Source organism: Parus major, chromosome Z (assembly GCF_001522545.3).
Source record: "Parus major isolate Abel chromosome Z, Parus_major1.1, whole genome shotgun sequence".
Classification (NCBI taxonomy): Eukaryota; Metazoa; Chordata; class Aves; order Passeriformes; family Paridae; genus Parus; species Parus major.
This window is the reverse complement of record NC_031799.1, coordinates 2,510,310-2,532,874: the sequence shown is the minus strand read 5'-3', so window position 1 is coordinate 2,532,874 and position 22,565 is coordinate 2,510,310. Positions and strand designations below refer to the sequence as shown.

The 22,565-nt window shown below is 40.9% G+C and overlaps 1 protein-coding gene across 2 annotated transcripts in view; it reads left to right on the top strand.

Moving 5' to 3' along the window:
- The window catches only part of SETBP1 (SET binding protein 1), a 252,909-nt gene extending 235,526 nt beyond the window's left edge, over window positions 1-17,383 (top strand). For both annotated transcript variants that reach the window (XM_015614926.2, XM_015614924.2), the window contains 2 exons: window positions 6,060-6,227; window positions 11,694-17,383. In XM_015614926.2, coding sequence (XP_015470412.1) covers window positions 6,060-6,227; window positions 11,694-12,250 — 725 coding nt within the window. In that variant the 3' untranslated portion in view covers window positions 12,251-17,383. The remainder of the gene's footprint in view (window positions 1-6,059; window positions 6,228-11,693) is intronic.
- Window positions 17,384-22,565: the final 5,182 nt, after the last annotated feature.

The following is a 22,565-nucleotide window of genomic DNA, read 5'->3' as shown; positions in this document are numbered from 1 at the left end:
TTTGTAAAGGGACCAACACAATGCAGTTGGACCACATTGCTTGAAAAGTTAGCACTTAATAACAATAACAATAATTACCAGGTCTTTAAAATTAATGCATTAATATCAGCTAGAGCTCATAAGTTGCTTAGCCAGTGAATGAAATATGGTAAAAATCTTTAAGGAAAGCCAAATTTCAAGTCAGTCTTGACTTCCCTCCTATACAAGCTTTCCACCAGTTTTCCCTGACTAGAATCATGCTTCTCCTGAATCACCTTTTTATTTATGATTACAGGATTATTTCTTGATAAGCATATCATCACTGTTTTTTTGATAAACTCCTTTGTGTCTGGCTCTGCTTTTGAAGCCGTCCTTTCCCCATGCCCTTTCTCATTATATGTGTAGTGATTGATTTCCTTCCTTGCTTTTCTGCCCATTGTTCACTTGCATGTGTGTGTGGTGTTGTCTGTGCTATCAGTAGGACTCAGGGGAGTCAAGGTATGGGTCTTTCATGGGAGGAAAAGGGTTCTAATTCGGAGGAAATATATAAAGATTAACAGATAGTTGAGAAGTAAGGTCTGAATCAGGCCACGAATGCACATCATGGAATCCTAGAATGGTTTGAATTGGAAGGGACTTTAGATACCATCTTGTTTCAACCCCCCTGCAACGGACTGAGACATTTTCCACTATTCCATGTTGTTCCAAGACCCATCCATCCTGGCCTGGGACACTTCCAGGGATCCAGGGGCAGCCACAGCTTCTCTGAGCGCCCTGTGCCAGGGCCTCACTGCCCTCACAGGGAGGAATTTCTTCGTAATATCTAAAACTCCCCTCTTGGAATTTAAATTAATTCCCCTTTCTCCTATCACTATCTGGCTGTGTAAAAGAGTCACTCTTCAGATTTTTCTGGAAGCTCCCTTCAAGTCCTAGAAGGGGCTATATGATCTCCCCAGAGCCTTCTCTTCTCCAGACAGAACAATTCTCATCTCTTCTCAGTCTGTCCCCATGGCAAAGGTGCTCCAGCCTCCACAGAATCTTCTCTCTTTCCAGGGCAGTGCCAAAGGATAAAATATACTGATTTAATGAATGAGTGTGTGAATTTTAAACTCTTACTTCCCTGTGATGGTGTTGCAAATTATTTCCACCCGATTCATAGATGGGTTGAACTAGGGCCTTCTCTTACCTGAGGCCTTCTGAACGGAGCGCTCCAAATGAGAAGGAAAAGTCCAATGAGAAGTGATGACACTACACCAGCAGGGCTATCCTCTGAAGGACAGGTGTTCCACTACTGTGGTGTGCATCAAAGCAAATTGCTTCAGCTCTGTGTGTTTCCAGCAATGCATCCGAATCTCTGTTTGCATTCTGGTATCCATGAAAGAAAACAGGGTGGTTCTCCCTGACTGGCTGCTCCAGATCCATAAATTACTCTTCTTCCTCAATATAGATGAGGCTTTCAGTGAGGTGAGGGAGCTAGGCTGAAGAAACCAAGCTCGTAAAACAAGAGACAGATGTCTGAACCCATGATTCACCAGTGATGAGCTGCAATTGGGCCATGTAGACTTTGAAGTAATTCATTACATTTGTATCTCTTCTGCAGGGGGAGGACTTTCCTCAATGATTTGTATGACCTTGCTAAACCCAGATAGGTGGTAATTGAGCAGCAACTACTTCTTCAGAAGAAACAGAATAAAAATATTGAAAATATTGACTCACCCCAAAGGCAGTGAGCAGCACTTTGGTCTTTGACCTTTAAGCATCCTAGGGTAGTCAATAACCTGGCTGTTAGATGCTGTGCCTGCCACTGATTTTGATTTGGGAGTAGTTTAACCTTGAACCAAGATCTAAGTAACCACGGCAACAGGAAGTTGGCCTCTCCATCCAAGGAGTGGGGATCCATAAATCAAGGTCCCTAATGCAAACACTGTGTGCAGGTAGAGATTTGAGAGGATAAGTGGTTTGTGGGGGATTACCTTTGAAAAAATGAATGATTGTCCCTTGATATGTTGAAACACAGCTTCACAGAGTTTTTTTCTTTTTTTATCAATAGAGGTCAACAGGTTACAGCTGCATGTTTTCATACGGCTCTTTATATAGGCCCTTCAGTTTAATTAGAACCAGATGTTGAATTTATGAGGTTGTTAGCATTATTATGTACCATATGCACATGCATATATGTGTGTGTGTATTGATACATGCACCCACATGTGCACATTTCTTGTGCACCCACTGCACACATGAATAAATATTGTTTAGGCACAAACCCAAGCACTGGGTAGTGATGAAACCTCAGGTGTGCCTACACACAGTTCCAAAGGGTAATTACCTAGTCAAATACCTCACTTATTCTATGGGACACTGCTTTATTCAATGTATAGTGCTCACCTAATGAACAGCTATTTGGGAGCTGGATTTTCCTTTTGCTATTCAGTGTGTGACATCATGTCTCATTTATTCCACATTTCTAAGCCTTGGTATGAATAGATGAATGTTTCATGAATGTTGATAATTTTATTTTCATAGGACTGCTCTCGAGATGAGGGGTATATTATTGTTCTCATTTGCACTAGAGAAGCCAAGCAGAGAGAGGCTGAAGTTTAATGGATACAATTTGAGATGCTTAATACTAGATTTGAGGCTCTGGAAAGATGTGTGGTCTAACAGGCAGAGACTGCTCTGTTTATCTCCACCAATCTGTGACCTGTAACACTGTCTCACTTATGACTATTTCTGCCCCTTCTTGCCTCCCTTAAATCCACCAGCTGATATCAGATCACAGTTTCTTCAGGACTCCTGTGCCAAACTGGCCCATTCCATTAGCCCCATCTCTCAGACTCCTCTCACTGTAGCATTTCTGTGCCTGAATCTGATAAGGATCTCTTCCACAGCTTCTGAGACAACCCACAGATCTGCTGAGATTTCTCCTTTAATGTGCCAGGAAACACAAGTTCATATGGACTGTCTATAGCAGCTCCAAATAAGAAATATAAGGAATTTTTGGTGTATGGAGCACAGTGGGACACAAAAGAGAAAAGGGAGCAGCTGAGAGAGCTGGGGGGGCTCAGCCTGGAAAAAATGAGGCTCAGGGGAAACCTTCTCACTCTCTACAACTCCCTGACAGGAGGGTGCAGCCAGGTGGGGGCCAGACTCTACTCCCAGGGGACAAGGGACAGAACAAGAGGAAGGTTGTGCCAAGGGAGGCTTAAATTGTATATTAACAAAATTTTCTTCACATAAAGGGTTGTCCAGTTCTGATGTAGGCTGCCAGGAGCAGTGGTGAAGTTCCCATTCCCTGGAGGGATTTAAAAGCCAGGAGGATGTGGCACTTTAGAACATGGGTTAGTGGTGGCCTTGGCAGAGGTGGGGGAAGTGTGGGACTAGATCTTGGGCAGCTTTCCCAGGCTTGATGATTCTCTGATTGTAGGTGTCAGAGCACCTGTGGAAAGTCTTTGAGGAACCACCAGGTGCTATCCAGGTGCAGCCAGGAGTGGCAGAGGGGTTTCAGTTCTGCAGGGGATAAAGACCCCCACCTGCTGACCTGACCTGCTGTGCCAGGAGGTTTGCTGACCTGGATCAGAAGTATTGTGGAGACATGCAAAACCAGATCAGAGTGGGAAGCCAAACACAGAAAAGATGTCAGGAGATTTTCATGACTGACCAAGAAGCTCCTGAGTAATGTCAGGTAGAAAAAGGAATCAAAGGAGACATGGAAGCAGGCAACCCAGAGAACTGGAGCTACAATGCTCAAGCATGCAGGGATGGGCTTAGGAAGGCAAAGTCCATCTGGAATTGAAGCTAGGGCAGCAGGTCAACAAGAAATGTTTTGACAGATATATAAAGCATCCAAAAATAGCCTCAGGAAAGATATCAGGACCCCAGCTGAAAAAGATCAGCAGAAGACTGATTGTTCTCTTTGCCTTGATCTCTACTGGTAAGAGTGGCCTTTGAGGATCCCTGACCTGTAAGGCTGGTGTGGAAGAAAAACCTACTCTTGAAGGGGGACCTGACCAGGGAAAAGTTAAATGAACTGGATATGCATAAATCCATGGGATTTGTCAGGATCTACCCAAAGGTGCTGAAGGATTTGGATGGCATCACTGTAAGGCTACTCTTGGTTGTTTTTGAAAGACTGTGGTGATCAGGAGAGGTATCTGAGGACTAGAAGAGAGGAAATATCAGTCCAATAAGGTCAAGAAGAAAAAGCAAGGAGGCAGCAAGACCATTCAGTCTCACCTCAATCCCTAGAATTTGATAAAGTAATTGCTAAGAGCATTTCCAAACACATGAAGGAGGAGAAGATGGCCTGGAGTAGTTATCACAGATCTGTGAAGGGGAAATCATATATCACCAATCTGATGTTTCTGATTTTGACTTTATCAAGAGTTCTGCCACTGAGTTCTATCAGCTTCTTGTAGACAAAATGATGAAACACAGGCAGGATAAATGCACGCTGTGATGGACTGAAAACTGGCTGGTCTCAGAGGGTTGGGATGGGTAGTACAAATTCCACTTAGAGACCAGTCAGTAGAGGTGCACCCTATGAAATGGGGACTAAAAGCTTTTAATATATCAATTAATGAGCAGGGTGACAGGGTAGAGAACACCCTCAGAAAATCTGGAGAATTTCAGAACTCAGAGGAGTGGCTGATATGTCAGAGGAACATGGACATATGGGAAGGAGTCTAGTTGGAGGCCACAAAGATTATTAAGATTCTGGGATATCTCTCTTATGAGGAAAGGCTCAGGGAGATGGGATGTTCTGCCTGGAGAAGAGAAGGCTCAGGGGGAGTTTTCCACTTAAGGCAAATGTTTGATGGGAAGGATTAGAGAGGATGGAGCCAGATTATTCTCGGTGCTGCCCAGTGACAGGACAAGTCAATGGGCACAACCTGAAACACAGGTTATTCCTGAACAGTGTAGATTTACTTGTTTTGATTTGTAGAGGGGATGAACAAGCTGTAGAGAGAGGCTGTGGATTCTCTCTCCTTGGAGATATTATTTGGCCAGATGTGGTCCAGGACAGCCTTCTCTGGACGACCCTGCTTGAGCAGGGTGAAGTGGACAAGGTGTGGAGCTTTTGAACTTCAGCTGTTCTGTGATTTTTTTGAATCATTGTATAATTTAATTGCCAAAATCCAATGCATTTTATCTGAGGCTGGTGTGCAGGTTGAGATCTGAAAAAAGGGGGAATTTATGAAGGATTATCTCTGATAATTGAGTATCTGCCCTAATCATGTTGAAGTCAAACATCACAGAGACTGGGAGAGGTTTTCAAATTTCCATGCCAGAAGTTTAAATTTCACATATTTACAAGTAAACAAATGGTTACAAACTATAATAGAGTTTGAGAAATATGGTTAGTATTACAGTATCACAATAATATTACTGTTAGTGGAGGAATTTTCCAGCTGTAAGTGCATAACTTTTATTTTTCTGGAATATTTAACTTCTTTGGCATTTTTTTACTACTCATTTATTCTGCATTGTAAACTGTAGGTAGAAAGATATATGACAAAGAACTTTCTTTTTAAACTCACTTCCCTTTGATGAGCTGCAAGGCAAATTTAATTAGGAAGGGAATTCCTGAAAAATAAATGTAATGTGCTTTGGAAGGGAATTGCATATTGAGGTTGTTCCTGATGTCTGCTCCTTACTCAGATGAAACACCCACTAAGTCAGGTGTTTATAGCAGAGAAGTATGTAACAATGTGTGGAGAATGAACTACCCAGGAAATGATACATAGGCATTCCCACTAAAATAGAGTTATGAAGGATATCTGTCTTTATGCGTGTATCAGAGTGTACATGTTTTTTTTTTAGAAGAAAAAGTACCAATGTGGGATGTTTTGTTGGTTTACCATGGTTCACAGAGACCAGTGAGGGTACATCCTTCAGCAAAATTATCAAAAATTAATAACAATTATGACCCTTGCTAGTATCAAGACTGCATTACAGATACATCCACAAGAAAATATAGGAATATATCAACGTAGCAGGGACAGCAACTGACTTCTCTTTTTTTCAGATATATCCCCAGACATGTTACAGTACTAATACTCATCCAAATTTTGTTTCCCCAGGAATTGCAGGTCCCCACTTAAAAGCAGACCAGACTTCACTTCATGGAAAAATGGAAAGTTCTGCCTGTAATGTGATGACCAGAAGGAAACCAGCAGCTGTTGACAGTGTTGCAATGCCAAGTCCAGTATTATCTCTCCTACCTTCATCATCAGCAACATCTGAAGCAGGTAATGCCATTTTTGCTCCACCCCCTCTGTTTCTTCCTCATCTTTTTCCTTCTGGAGCTGTACAATATGTTCACCTAATTCTCCTCCCGACTGGAGAAGCAGCTGCAAATGTGAATATCTAATGGGATAATCGGGCTGTAAAATTCCCATTGGTTTCTTACAGTGATTGTATATCTTGGCACATCAAATCTATTTTATTCACACACCACCACTTGTGCAGTGAGGACACAAACAGCACCAGCCTATATGGTCTAGCAGGACACTCTGAAGCAAGACTTCTGGGTTCCTTCCTCAGCCCCATTCTTCATTTCTTTTAAATTCTCCCATCCCTGAAGCATGAGCAAACCGAATACACAGTGAATAGCTGAGGAGCAGATGAGATTTCTTACTGCATACTTGAGTGATTTTAGTGTAATATTCTGTCTTGCGAATGCAAAATTGTCTGGGGCAATGAGCAGTGATTTAAAATACCAGAATAAATAAGTCAGAATAGCATGCCTTTCTATAAGCTCATATTTTGTGCTTCTATTTTGAATCAGATCAAAAAGGTGATATCTTTATACTGCTGGAAATTGAGCCAAGTCATTTAGGCACAATCATGCCTTTTCTTGGGCATGGATAGAGAAGTTAATCTTGCATTTTGTCTTAATTTCCAGCGAATGGGGAATCCACAGTTCATTACCCTACATGCAGCCATTAGGAGTTCCACAGCCTTGTCAAACTTTTGGTGCCACGTACACAAAAAGCATATTTGTATCACTGATTTAGAGAATTATTGCATTTTTAATCATTCAACTGAAAGTACTGTTTCAATGCATTTATTTTTGTTTCCCTCTCACTTCCTGAATAAATAGTGAAAACAAGGGTTTCATGCTGCAAATTAACCTCTGTAAAGATAAATTTTTGTATTAAAAAAATCTAGATTGTCTGTTTAGTCTTTAATACTTTCCTATATATAAACCCAGAACAGATTTTTAAAGGAGCAGAGAAGGAAAGCACACAAATATTTTATGATCCGTTTCAAGATGAAAGTGTATGCTTGACTGCACAGTTCATTCTTTCCATTTTCAGAAGTCTAATTAAATTGTTGGTTTATCTGTAGCCCAGATGTTGAAATAATTTAGCTGAAAACTGAAAGAAACTGTGTTAATGGGAAAACAGGACAGTGCTATGGGTTTCCTGTAATTAATAGGAAGCTCTTTGAAAATTCCTACATTCAAATTAAGCCAGAAAATTGACCCCAGCTTTGAGCAGCCTCCTCAGTGCCATGTTCTTGCAAGTGGCCTCAGGCACCTCCAAAGGGATGGAGAATGACAGGCAGCAAGAAGGAGTTTAGAGCTTCAGACACAACAGAGCCATCCAGAACAAATTTCTGGGGCCAATGAAGAGCATCCAGGGAGACTGATCCACCTGGGCTCACCTCCTGCTCCATCATCACTGTGCTGGAGTGGGTCTTTCAGCCTCCTCTAAGATACCCTTGGAAACATATATTTTTTGGTAGGAATGTCTCTCTTGGCTTCAGAAGCTGTTTCCAGCATCATATCATTCCTGCATGGCCTGCCAGCATGGCCTGCAGCTATTTCAATTTGTGAGGCTGAGCCTCACTGCACCTGTGGACCCTGGGGAGGGGAGAAACACCAGACCTCCATGTGCCTAATTTCAAATGTGAAAAGCTATGGTTTAAGGCTAATATTGGCTTTTGCTTGTCTTGGGGCAGCCAGATTAGGTTGTTTGGAGAGTGGGGAAAGGAAGGAAGCAAAAGTATAGAAGTTTGTGCCGCATCGTGCATTTCTAGTTTCTCTTCATTTTGGGTTCCATTTTGCCTTCATGGAGGCAGCGTGTGGGGAGATGAAGGGAGATCAATATGTCCAAGTAAAAAATTGTCCCCCTGTGCATTTCTGGTGCCTGGAGGCTGCCACAAGTTGCATCCCCTCCATGGGAGCACATTCACTTTTTTATATGCCTGCATGCAGACATAACATTACTGTTATCCATCTCCAGTCCCTTCTAAAGAAATTCCACCAAATAGATCAAGACAAAAGTCTTCCTCCCAAAGCAATATTCACATGTGCAAACAGCAAAATATGTGCCGGAACAGGGAAAAAAAAAAAAAAAGGCAAACAAAAAGTTAAGACCAAAGTTAAGACCAACACAGACCAGAGAAAAATAAAAAAAACTAAGACCAACACGGATCTACTTGTGTTCAGGACTGGGCAGGATCTGTCTGGATAAAATGGAAAAGATTAATACTTAGCTTTGGCTTTCAGCAAAGCAGTATATCACATAGCAATATAGGAAAATATTTTATATTAAAGATTGCTCACCAAGAGCTTCCAGATGAGTTGATAACACCTAATGGCTCTCACTTCAATAGTAGTTTATTTTGGCAGACCTCCCTGATATTTTAACATAGGCACACCTCATCAAAGCTTCCCCCTGCAGGCCCATCAGACTCTTTCTGCATAGTCTTCCTACACCAAATGCAGAATCAGATGTCCCTGACATTCAATAATCAAAATAATGTTGGGTTTCCTAATATCTCATTTTATAAGCCTGACCTGAAAGCATATGCACTTACTCAGTACATGCATTCTGACTACTGGCAGACTGTGTAACAACTGAAATGATTTCTAGAGCCTGCAACAACAGAGTCTTGCTAGGAAGAAAGCAAAAGAATTATGAGTAGCTTCTAACAAGCTCCCTGAGAAAGCCATAAACACCCCAAAGCATTTACGAAGGAAAAAATAGCACAGTAAACCAGCAAAGAACAGCACAGACGGGCTTTTTCCCTAAATGTGAAAATGCATTTCAGCATAAAAATGAACAAAATTGTGAGCTTGCAAAGTTTTATAAGGGAGGAGAAAAGGTATGTAAACATGAAGGAAGACACTGAAAGTGATGTTCAGCTTGTACATTTACCTGCATGAGCAGAAGCCTGCCCATAATTGCCTGCATATCAGTTAATTTTGGGGAATTGGGTGGTTTGGCAGGAGGCAGGTGACACCTCTGCTCCACTTGGGCAGTGTCTACTCAGAACCAGCCTCCACTCAGGACTCCCAGCCTGAGTGAGCTCTTCACTTGCCCAAGACACTCACTGGGTTTCAGGATAGAGCACTGTGTTGTTCTTATCCAGTATCAGGACATCAAAACAATGTGCAAGGTCACCTTGAATTTCATCGAATTCCCATTTTAGAGTTTAGAAGCTGAGGTCATCCCCTACCAGCTGTAGAGACCAGGTCTCCACAGACCATGTTCAGGTGGTAACACCAATCTGCAGAAACAACTGGCTACAGATAAATCTTAGCAAAGACATAAAATCTTTTCAGGTACTTGGATAAGTCTTTATTGAGTTTTTTTTCCCAGTTCCTTGGCTTACTTTCTTTCCAATGAAAACTGAGAGTAAAGCCAAATCTGGTATCATCATGATACCTTGCAAGCTTTCCTGTATTTCTGCTAAATTTTCTGTTGTCAATCACCAACTAAAGAATTTCAGCTTTACTTTCTGAAAAAAAAAAAAAAATCAACACCCCAAACACTGGAATTAAAAAAAACCCCAAAACATAGGACTTAAAAATGTGCCCTGACAATAGAAATAAAAGGCAAAAGGTGGACAGTGAATTTGAAGAGTGTGCCAAATGTTTGATTTTTCAGATCTTCTGACCTGAAGCTACTCTCAGGATATGGGAGGGACTCAAAGGATTTGAATGCTTAAGGCTGGAGTTATTGGGACTGCTTATGTCAATCACCAGTAATGACAGATGAGAATAATAATTTTCTGTGACAGGGACTTAACCTTTTTTGATCAAATTTCTGGGAAATAGCTTGCTGCCACTTGCCTTTAGGGATCTTGAATCCACAGTTTTTAGGGGTGACCTACTTGGGAGGAATTTTGTGCAACTAATTAGCTTCTCTTGAGCAACTTGGATATTTCATTTCCTTTCTCTTTTCCTTTGGTACCAAAATGACTGCATTCTTCTTTTCTTTTGTCCTTTGTGAACCACAAACTGTAAATGGGTTTTATTTTTCTTTTTGGTGTGGGGAGTGGGTTACATATGGAAAATGTATTTTGTTTTGTAATTAATGAAAACCAGACTTTGGGAAGTTGGCCATCCCAGGTCTTTATTTATAAGAGAGCATATGTCTGTGTTTTGTTTATGACTCACTCCTACTTCTTACATTGTAACTTGGGTTTGTTTATGCAAGCTCTTTGCTGAATCCAAGCAACATGGTGGTATAAGAGCCAATAATTTATGTTCTCCAAGAGGGGAGGCCATTGAATGAGGTTTATATGCTGAATCTGTCACAGCCCATAGGGAGCAAGAGGAGATTCTACAACTTGACAGCTCCTGGTTATCTGCAGAAAATGCTACAATAGCAACTTTATTAAAACTACTGCGGGAAGATTAGCCTGTTAGCCATGAAGACAGAGATAACCCCCAAATGAACCTTTCTCAAAATCTTGCCTGCTCGGGAAACTTCAAGGATTTCAAACCCAAATGACTTCTTGACAGTCAGGTGTAAATTAAGTTTGCAAGTAGATGTGGGCTGAGGTTAATTTAGTGGGGTGTTTTATTCTTTACCAAAAAAGAAATTCTGAGCTCCGTCATTTCTTCCCCAGCAGCACAGAACGGATATGTTAGGAGTGAAAGGAAGCACCAGTTATTGCAACAGCAGAATTAAAACATTCTGCTTCCCTCACAAAGGGGTAGTTACTTCTAATCTGTGTGCAAATCCTGAACCCTGAACAGATGCCATGTTCAGGAAAGGACAATGAGACAATTTAGGCAAAACAAGCAAGGTCTCGTGTCCTAAGCAAAGCACCAGGAGCCAAGAAATTCTGGGTACTCTTCCCAGCTCTGACAATGACTCACAATGTGACCTTGGCAAGGGACTTAACTACTTTGGACTTCATTCAGATCTAAAGTAAGTGATCTGAACCAGGAGTAAGCTTACTTTGGGGGCCATTAAAGTCAATTATATGACTGAGTAGTTTCAGCTAGTATCTGAAGAGATGATAGTACAGAAACCCAGACAGGGGTAATGAAATTGCCACAGATGAAGTGACCCACACATCTTGTCTCTGCCCACTAGTTTCAGCAACAAACACTTTTCATAGTAACTGGCATTCATGACAAGAATTAAAGGCTGAATTGAAGGCATTGGGATTATATCTTTGGGATACAGAAGGTTTAATAGTTAAGTTGGGCCAATATGACAGCTATGCTAAGCTTCCTTCTCTCCTATTAAAGGTTGAAAAATGAGAATGAAGCAAACCCATGCTAAAACATTGCTGTAGCAAAAGCTTTGTTACTTTAGAAGAGGGAGTGGGCAGGGAGAAATATCTGAAGACTACTTATATCAAAGTTGTATTTTCATCTACTCTTCGTGATGCTGGGAGGGGTCAAAGAAGGGTTTCCAGTCACTCTTGTTTGATATACCCCTGTTTCTCTCCTTGTCTCCCAACAGCCAGCTCACCACTGAAGAAAAGGTTCAAGCGCCGTGAAATTGAAGCAATCCAGTGCGAGGTGCGCAAGATGTGCAACTACACCAAGATCCTGTCCACAAAGAAGAACCTGGATCACGTGAACAAGATCCTGAAAGCCAAGCGGCTGCAGAGACAATCAAAGACAGGCAATAACTTCGTAAAGAAGAGGAGGGGACGTCCTCGAAAGCAACCCCTTTCCTTTGACGAAGACTCCAGAGACCAAATGCCCGTTCTGGAAAAATGTGTTGACCTTCCGAGCAAAAGAGGTCAGAGACCAACACTCAACCCTTTAATATTGGAGCAAGCAGCCACTCAAGATACAATCATGGCCACCATCGAGGCTGTCATACACATGGCTCGAGAGACGCCACCACTGCCGCCCCCTCTGCCTCCTCCACCCCCTCCACTCCCTCTCCCTCTACCCCGGGCACCCCGGGTTGGAAAAAGGAAAAACAAGTCCCCGCAGGAGGAAGAGGAGGACGTGAAAGTGAAGCGGCACCGGAAAGGCAGAGGGAGCGAAAGCGAAGGCCTTCCCTAAGGCCAGTGCACCTCATCAGGTGCTGGGTGCCCCTCGTGGAGCACGCCAGGACTGGGGGACAGGAGGTGCACAGTCCGCCTCACCCCTTTGGCAGCACCAGACTGACCTGTCCCTTCAGCAGCCAGAACTCATTGCAGAGAGCTGTGCCAGCTGGGGCTCGCATCTTTCCTCTTCATCGCTTTGACCCAAGCCCCCCCCCAAAAAAGAGGGGGGAAAGGCACGGGAAAAGTGGGGGATACAGGAGAGGAGGATGTATGTCAAAGCTGGAAAAAGCATGAACTCTGCCGAGTTTACAAAACTAATCTGAATCTCAGCATTGCTGTTCTCATACCGTACCCAGAGGCGGGAAGTCATCCTCGCAGAGAGCTGAACGTTGTCACTAAGGGTGCATGCTCGACTCTGATTCTGTTTGGTGGGCCAGGTGAAATTAAGAGTAACTTTACCATAGTATAAATCACTGTAAAAAAGAAACAAAAAAAAGGAAACAAAAAAAAAAGAAACAAAGAAAGAAACAAAGAAAGCAACAAAGAAGAAGAAAAACCCAACAAAAAATAATGTAATTTTCTCAACTGTGATATTGGTTATAACCTATTTGATTATTTTTTTTTTTTCCAGTTTTGTATACCTACCAGGCTTTGGGACAGCATAAGCCAAAATGCCTGGTTCCTGCTAGAACTATATATTTCTTTCTCATTTACTTGCCTAGTTACAACTAGCTGCAATATAGGCAATAGAAAATTAGAGCCTTACACGCGTGCACACTCATTCCGAGTGCTATCCCAAGAAACAATGGAATATCACAGCAGTTTAAAATAAGGTATACACGGATATTCAGTTAAAATAGCACGTTTATATGAAGCAACTTGGCAATGGCATGTGAAAAAGGGGTCATCCATCAGCCAAGTTGTTTTGATGCTCGGTACATATGAGTAGAGAACAGCAAAACACTTCTGGGGAATAGTTATAGTAAACATGGAAAAAAAAAATCACCAAAAAAAAGAATATAAAAAAGATAAAAGAAAAAAATAGAACAGAAAAAAAAAATAGAATAAAAAACAGGGCCCAAACCTACCAAGTTTTTACCATCTGCAGTTCCCAGTGAAATTAATGGGAAAACCATAATATGAATAATTTGTATTGGGTAGAAATGCCTTGATATTATCTTTTCAAGAAAATAGATAAAGTAGATTGTTTTAAAAAAAATTATAGAACAAACCCTATGGATAATAGATCCTTTCTTGGCAATTATTTCTGAAAAAAAGAAAAGAAAAGGAATAAGTGTTCTTATCTGAAAATAGAAATAAAAAATGTTCAAAGGGTATCACCACTGCAATTGTATTAATGCCACTTTGGACATGTTCTCCAAGTTGTGGTTGCCTTAATAAACTAAAAATAATTTTTTTTTTTTTTGTACATAATGTAATTATAAAGCTCTCAGTCTGCATGGATGCAAACTGTGTGTGACAAATCGTCTCTTTAAATGGTCAGTTCAAATTGTACATTTCTCATTCGAGTTGTCCGTTAGCCATTGATTAAACTTGGGAAAAATACCCAAGCTCCATTTCCACAGCCCAATTAAAATGTTTAACTAAAACAAAGACTGAACAAAAAGCTATTCCATTGCAGTGTCAATGCTTTTAAAAAAAGAAAGTCAATTGTTGAAATTTGAAATAGGTACTTTCAACTTTATTTCCTTTCTTTTTAATCCTGCGGTGCACTCAGCACCTAGCATGGCAAGATGGATATTAAAATAGGAACAGGGAGGGAAGGTTACACCAAGGGAGGGGGGATTGGAATTATTTCATGGTTCACAAGCCAAATGCTATTCCCTTCCTCGAGAAATCTTGAATTGGTTTATTGCCAAGGAAGCTTCATATAGCACGACACTAAAAAAAAAAAAAATGAAAAAAAAGAACCACAAGAAAACCCCACCAAAAAAAAAAAAACAAAAACAAAACAACAGACTCAACAAAAAAGTCCCCACAAGAAAAATATTGTGTTTCTATTCTGTTATTTATTTACAAAATCATATCAAGACTTTGGTGTTAGAGGAACACTGTAAACATACAACTCGTTGTTTTTTAGAGACTGATTTTTCTTCTGTGATAGCACCTTAGCTTATTAAAACTGAACGCATATGGGGATAGGATTGCGTCGGGGAGCTGGAAGAGGGGATGTATTATTTTTTTTATTTTTTAAGACTGGAACAAATTTTGAGGTCCTAACTCCTTAAAACTGATAAGAGGGATCGCAGAATTTTGTTTCCAATTTGTTTTGCATCATTCATCATACCTATTTGTGCTTTTTGTTTTCCAATTAATGCAGCTTAGAAAAAAATTGGCTGGTTGCTCGTTCTGTTAAAACCAATTTTGCTTTTCAGCTCTCTTGAATTAGCAGTGTTATTGACTGAAGTTGTAGGCCTGCAGAAAATAAAAACCTAAACCTCATTGAACTCCTCTCTTCTTCTTTAAAAAACATTGGATTGAGGTTTAGTTAATTTATAAATCTTTTTCTACCAATTTCCTTTGGGCTTGAAAGTTGGTGACAGTCACTTAAAATGACAAAAAAAAAAATTGTCAGTGTGGTATTCCAGGTAGCAGAAATTAAGCCAGACAACAATTTATCCTTAGTTTTATCTCCAGAGATGTCTCTCATAGCATTGAAGGACATTTCAGTGTGTAGTGAGTGAAAAAAAGGTCTGAAGGCAACAAATTCTGTCATCAAACACCCATCGTGGCTTCAAGAGGGTCAGAGTGCCCATAAGGACTGGATTTGGGCTGGACCTTTCTGGACACACTGGGATAAAACTGAACCAGGAAGGATAATTGAGTGGCTGCTGCCTCCCATGCTCCTAAGCTTTGGGAAAAGAATGCCCTTACCCTTCCAAAAAGTGCTATCCAAAAAGCTGCTAGAGGCACAGTGTTTAAGGAGAGCATCCACTTGGAGGGAACAACCCCACAGACCCTTAATTGGGCAAAACCATGAAGAAGTCCTATTTGTCCTAGAGAAAGTAAGTTCAGGGCTTGGTAGCTAAAAGCTCTCAGCATGGGATGGGCTCTATCCAGAAGCTCAAGGTTTGTTTTTTCATGGCAAGAAGGTGCTGCCAGGTGGAGCGTGGTACTGTGGTACAGCTTTGTCTGTCTGTCCATACAACGCCCTCGTGCAGCTGGTCCTGGGCTGACAGGAAGAGTAGCTTGTTAGTGTCATAAAAAGCAGACTGAAAATACTGTTAGATGGCACTCAGAATTTGTGTTCTGCATGTTGCATAGTCTATAAAGATGATAAGCAAGTTGCTGACAGAATAATATTTTAAGGCGATGTACTACATGCAGATCATAAAGGATTTAGTTTTAGGGCTTAAGGCTAAAATCCCACTCCTGCCGTTTATTACCCAATATTCCAGTAATGAGCTTTTTGATTTTTTTTCCCTTACCACAAGGAAGATTTACTGAGGAACTTTCTAGATTCTCTCCACACATTTCCAAATACTGTATAGAACTGGGGTGAAAGCCCTTTTGCTTACTAAGACCAAAAAAACCTTTCAAACACCTCCACTGTGTCACAGATTAGCACACATCTGAGCATGCTTCAATAAAAACACAAAACAGTATCACGTGGCTGTGAGCCATATGAAATGAGGCCACGGGTTTGCATCCACTCTGTGGGTCTTTTATTCCTCAATCCAGTGTAAAACCAGAAATGGGGATAAATATTCAGGGAGAGAGGAAAAAAAACAAAAAAACAAAACAAAAAAACATTACCACTTGTGTCTCCAAGACCTTCATGCTGCCAGTATCTTGAGCCCTTCAATGTTAAATTATCTGTGAAGCACCTTGCATGTTTTTGGAAAACTGTTTAAAAAAAAAAAAAAATGGAAGAAATAAATTAAAAAGAGGTGAAAATAATCATCAGCTACCCGGGTAACCTACAGCATGGCCCATTTGGCAGAAATGTTGTGGAACATAGAATATTCTAATTGTGAATATTTGGGTAGCATCTGGTGCAGTGGGGTGCTGGCTCATTATGAGAGCTTCTGAGCACTAGAGTAGCGCACCAAATAAACAGAAATCATTGTTCCAAACACAAGGATTTCCCTAGCTCTTGTTTTCACAGGCCCTGATTCAGGACTGCACTTAAGCAAACCTAAAGAGCATCCTGAAGAGTCTGAGGAACAACTAAAAGAATACAGGCTAAAGGGAAACAAAATTAAACAAAGCAAAACAAAAATAGGAAAAAAATCTAAAAAAAAAATAATACTGAGATGATTTTCTGAATTGAAAAAATAAACAAAAATCTTGCCCTTGTAATGCCTCTTATTTCCATATCATCCAAAAACTGGGGTGCAGCAGTTCTGAGATAATTAGAAGCACATTTCAACAAAGTTCACATATTGGAGATCTACTTAAGATGCCTGCCTAGGTTGCATAAAACACTACATAGAAAAAAAAAGAAAAAGAAAAAAAATATTAAAACATTAAAAGAGCTGCCAATTGGACAACATGGGGAAGCAGTTCAAACCCATGTTGGTTTGTTTTACTTTTCTTTTTCTTTATTTTTTTAAGCTATTTCTTAAATAATAAATGCACATGAAGTGTTAAATATGTATATACTGTATTTCAAAAAAATTAAAAAATCAAACGAATGGGGCACAAGATTGTTCTATAAGTCGTGCTGGCTAATTTTTAGTTTGTATTCATAAGTGGTTTTTAAAAGCCTTTTTTAAAGTGTAATTTGCATGTTCTACTTTGATTGTATGTAAACATATTTTAGAGCAAAAAAATGTATTTGTATTTTATTGAATATAGAGGCAAGAAAAAAACTTGTACATTGTTTGAAATGTTCTTTTTGTAACAGTTTTTATTCATGAAGCATTTTTGTACATTTAAAAATGGATATGGACTTGATGTTCTTTGAGGCTTAGATACATCTGGCATGCTTTAATGTCATGCTCCTTCATGATCTTAGATGTTGGTTTTTAAACATTTTTTTCTAAAACAAAGCTCAGTCTTTTCGCTACCAAATCAGGTTAGCACAGTATAGAGCACTTAACTAAAAAAAAAAAAGAAAAAAAAAAGTTAATCCTATTCATATGTTATTCATTGTGTGAAATTAAAGGAATTCAATTCAGTCTAACATGAGTTGTGAATTCTTTTGTCTTATTTTCCATCTGTTTCCCATCACTAAGGAGTTTAATAGCTTTTGGGATACTAATACCATGCATTCACAAGCCCTCTTTATGGTAATGGAGAAAAACATGCTTTGGTTCTGTTCTTTTTTTCTTTTCTTTCTTTCTTTCTTTATTTTTTTTTTATTATTTTTCCCCAGAATATCCTTAAAAGTTAAAAATGGACTGTGCCATGGGCCCCGTGGGCAGAAGGGGGATTCACACTTTATTGCTGTGCATATCAGTAGATGGACAGAAACATCCCTGCTCCAAATCGTGTCCTCAGGCAGCAGTAGAGTAGAACTTGCCACCCAGGTGGGATTTCCACTCCAGATGGAGCATCCCTCTCCAGATCCCTGCAGAGAAGGCAGTCCCCAGGGCTGGGCTGTCGACAAGGGGGTGACAGGAGCCAACTCTCTCCTCACTGAGCATCAGAGAGGAAGGGCTGGAGGCCAAGGGGTATTTTCCATTCAGTGGAGCCTCATGCTGTGACAATGGGCACTGCTTGCTGTATGGTTTTAAGTTTCCTTTCCAAGTTGCTGCTGAGAGTGGTCATGCTGCCATTGTAGGCTGTCAGCCTCAACATCCACGAGTTCCTTCACAGCAATGCCAGATTTCATCTTTTTCCTCCTCAGAGAGAGTTCCCCACCTTTGCCAGTGGCTCAGCAGCCTTGTGGAAATTAAATCTCACCTCCTGGAGAAGTGAGTGATGCCCAGGCAGGATAGATAACTCAGTGTCCTCCCTCATTCTTCGCTTTCTGAAGCTTTGTGGGACGGACTGCCTTGGAGGAACCAGCTCATCCAACTGCAAAGACAGCCCCTCTGGCTGCTGTTTTGACAGCTGTTGCTTCATGTTTCTATAGTAGATCTGCTGCAAAGACCTCAAATGTGATGGAGCTTATTTTCTTTCTGTTCTGTCTCTCTCTTTAAGCTATGCACAGCCCAGCTTTTGACAACAGTTTGCAAAAGTGCTGACATTTTTGCTCAGTTTATCAGGATCTGTGATGTATAAGTTACTGGTCTCCAACTCCAAGCACGTTTTAGTAAAAGGCCTGTGGCAAAGCTCCTTAAGGAAACATCCGTGAACTGTCAGGATTTGCTGCTGCAGTATCTCAGGACCATTCTCTCCTCCTGACAGCTCCTTCTTGAGGTTTACCTCCCATCACCACAGCTCTTCTGAGCTTTGGAGGTGTCACCTCACAGCCATGGGAGGCGTTGGGGGACAAAGTGAAGGATGTTGGGTTTCTGTCACTGGGTGGGGCAAGGGCACAAGGTACTTCACCTGTGAGGTGTTCACACTTTCCTGAATCTGGGCCCTTTTCTTTCCACCAGGCTGGCACCACGTAGTGTCAGAAGACCACACTCCTCACCAGACTCCTCCTGGGCAGGGAGGATGCTCTGTCATCACTTCAGACTGCTGTCTAAGGGTCATACCTTTCCTAGGATCCCTACTCCAGCTCTGTCTGCTCCTAGGGATTACAGCATCTCTGAGAGAAAACTTAAGAAGTCTTAGAAACAAAGCATAGGAAATTCACAAGGTCTGATAAGGTGTTTTTTTTAGGCACTTTTTGCTTAATGATATTGGAGTCTTCTTCCCTGGACACAATCCTTAGTGGAACACTCTAGGGAATCCTGCTTGAGAAGGTTTTTTGAGAAGGGACCAGATGTCCTCCAGTGATCCCTTCCAACCTTGCCCGTTCTGTAGATATTATATTGTCTCAATTTGCAAGAGTTCAATGTTTTTCAAGTTAGAATGCTTTCACAATTAATCTCTGTGCTGAAATAACTGAAAATAATTAAACATCAAGTGTGATGGAGAAATAGTGTTGTTTTCCGATAATCGTCCTCTTTCTTCTGAAATCATCCTTCTTTCTTCTTCCTCTTCCTTTGCTTCTAAAAGTAATGAAGATATGATCAAACCTTCTTTGGCCATCCTCCATATTATGGGAATCTGAATTTATGAGGGAATTTCACCCTCAAGGTATGGATGAGATGAGTATTACCCCTTGGGGCAAAGAATTTTAATTCAGTTTTGATAGCGGAGCATGTTTGTGTGATAAGAAGCCTTTCCAAGGTGGAAACTCGTCCTCCTCTGGCAGAGACAAGACAAACCTCAACCTTCACCCCACTCATTCTTGTGGTACCATTCCCCACCAGGCTCCTGAGATATCTCATATATTGAATTTATTTTGTGTCAAGGAAAGTCTGGTTGGTGGAGGTGCCTGCAGCTTGTGTGCAAGTTGTGTGAGCTCATGACAGCATTATTTGGTGTTCTGTGACACAATGCATGCACATAATTTTAGAACAATGCTACTGTTACTGAGTAGAAAAAATGTTCCAGTGACCTTGAGGGGATCAGTGACAGGACCCTACTCAAAGCCCTTCAGCACACACCATCTGGCAAGCTCTAGAAAGCAAAGGGAAACATAGATGTCAACATAAAAAATATATGTTTGGCCTTTTATGAACAATTCATGAACCACATCACTGGTGCACTAACATAGGGGGTTAAGAGCTAATAGCAAGCATTGAAATTACAATGAAGAGTGGCATATCAAACGGTCTACGCATTTTTTTTACTTGGAGCTGCAGGAAAAACTGGTGTGAAAGCACCACAGGGGCTGTAGGAGGACTTTGACAAAATGTTAGTGCAATCATAAGTCATTCCATTATGACAACCAACTTTCTTCATAACACAGAGCAAGACACACTGGTTCACGTTCCCAGCTTATGCAGAGCAGTGCTATCAGTTTCAAATGTGTTAAATCAGTTTACAGGAGCAAAGGACCTGCTTTCATTTTCCTTGTGGAAACTATTCATCCCAAAGTGGCTTTGGAGTGCTCCTAGTAGAAGGACGCAATATAAACTCCTGTTGTTTGTTTCCTGTAAGAAGTGTCATATTGAGAAAATGGGCTTTTGTTAAAGATTCAAGTGTTTGGAAACTGGTTCAGCAGCTTGAGTAGCCAACTCATTACAGTTTCATTAGAGCTGTGGTGGAAGGAAGAATGTAAAAGAAGTGGAGAGTCCTTGGGAAAAAGATGAAAGAGTGTTCTATACACCAGGAAGTTAACTAAGTATCAATACCTGCTTCTCATAACTCTGTTGTGATACAAAAATAATAAGAAAAAAATATTTTCATGTCCTAAAAATCATGGAGTGCCTCAGTCCTGCATGAGTCAGGCATATAGGAAGTCCAGTTTTTCTTCTGCAATGCTTGAAATAGGTGCAGCTTGTAGGGCACCAGTTTCCCTCACAGGATTGATGTGGACATCCCCCAATCCATGATGGAAAGCAGAGAGCAATGACCCTATTCCCTCTGTAATTTTCCAGGTTTCCTGCTGCAGAAAAAATCACAGGTATAATTGTTTTTTCCTGAGCATCTTTCATAAGGCAGGAAAATGTCTTACCTGTCTTCGTCCCACTCCCATGCATGATCATGTCTGGTAGTTCTCAAACTGCCCCAAAAAATATTGTTGGCAAATAAGGTGCCAATCCAATTAATATAATTTTTTTGTCATTGACTGAAGGGGAGCAAAACTCCCACCACCTCTCCCTGATTTGACATGCCACATGTGTGGACCCTAACAGCACTTAATGTCTTCTACTTGCCTTGCCTGACATCCTGTTTATATTCTCAGAGAGCACAAAATCACATCAAGCACAAAATTAGTTTAAAGGGGAGGACTGTGAAAACCTCTGCAAGGTAAAGGCAAGGAAGAGAGCACGTGAAAGGCTTCTGTGGTGAGCCTTTTCAGCCATGGCAAGGACACAATTAGAGAAGGGATAAAAAGTGAGAGATCTCTTAAGGAAGCAAATGGTAACGTGGCAGAGCTGTAATGAAGCCAGCAGCAAAGGAGGGCACTGCTTAGTTTTCTTGAAGACAGGAAAAAATAAAACAGCATGACTTGAAGGGGAAGAAATGCATTCAGAAACACAAAAGGGCATTCACTGAAGGGAGGGAGAGGCTGGAGGATATGAAGATCTAGGTCATGGAGAGAGTATAAAAATGGATCTTGAGACAGAAGATGGAAGAGGCAGCCTGCTTGCTTACTGGGACTTTATTGCCAGTGTCTAAGCTGACACAGCACTCCTCATTTATCCTCATTAAACAGCTACCATCAGGGCATAGTTAGTGACCATTAGGCCTCAATTCTCTCTCTTTAAACTGCAGATAAATAGATAGCTACTGCAAGAAATAAAACCGTCTTCACTTGAATTATTGATAGTTGCAGTTTCCCAAAATTCTGGTCCTGGATCAGGGAATGACAGCAAAGGTCTGACAGTAAAGACAGCAGTTGTACAGAAGCCTGCCTGGAAAGATGGGAACTCAAGGAGATGCCCCCTCTGATTAAATGGACTGAGCCTCATTTACTGCAGAGATAATATGATAATGTTTAGGCTGATCCCACAACTTCTGGTTTGGTGAAAGGTGTCCAGGGCAGGAGGTTGGAATTAAATTATCTTTATGGCCTCTTCCAAACCAAACCATTCTATGATTCTATGATTCTCATGGACAGATTGAGCACCTGCCCCAAATAACCTGGGGATCACACACCTGCATCTGTGAGTTGTCTTGTTATCTTAGCTTAACTTGTTATACCCATGGGGATGGAAAGAACTTTGTCCAAGAACCACCACTACAGCATCCCATTTGTTAGAGAAGGCAAGAGAAACACTATTCATATCATCCAGATTGTACAGTGCTATTGTGTGCTTCCATTTTAAAATCCCACACATGCCTGTGTTTTACAAATACCCCAAAAAGAACCAAGGTTTTAGTGGAGCAGCTTATTAGATCCAAACTTCCTGAAACTTGTATCCTGGTGATTTTTGTGAAACCCTGAATAAAATAAAAATTGAAGAATTTGGCTGTGAGCCAGTCATTATGTTTTTGCTCAGGACACCATGAGAAGATTTTTTGTTTTGTTTTGCTTTCAAGTGGTGTTTCACCAGAATGTCATCTCCAGAATGGCCATGGCGACCCTGGAAGTCCAGATTCCATCAGCCATTTCTTAATGAAAAAAGGGGCAGCAAAGAGGCACAACTTCTCTGGGATCTGAACCACTGTCATCTTACTTTGGAAAATCCCATTACCATGCTTATGGAAATTAAGGATGTAATATAAACAGAAATGTACCTTTAAGCTTTGGT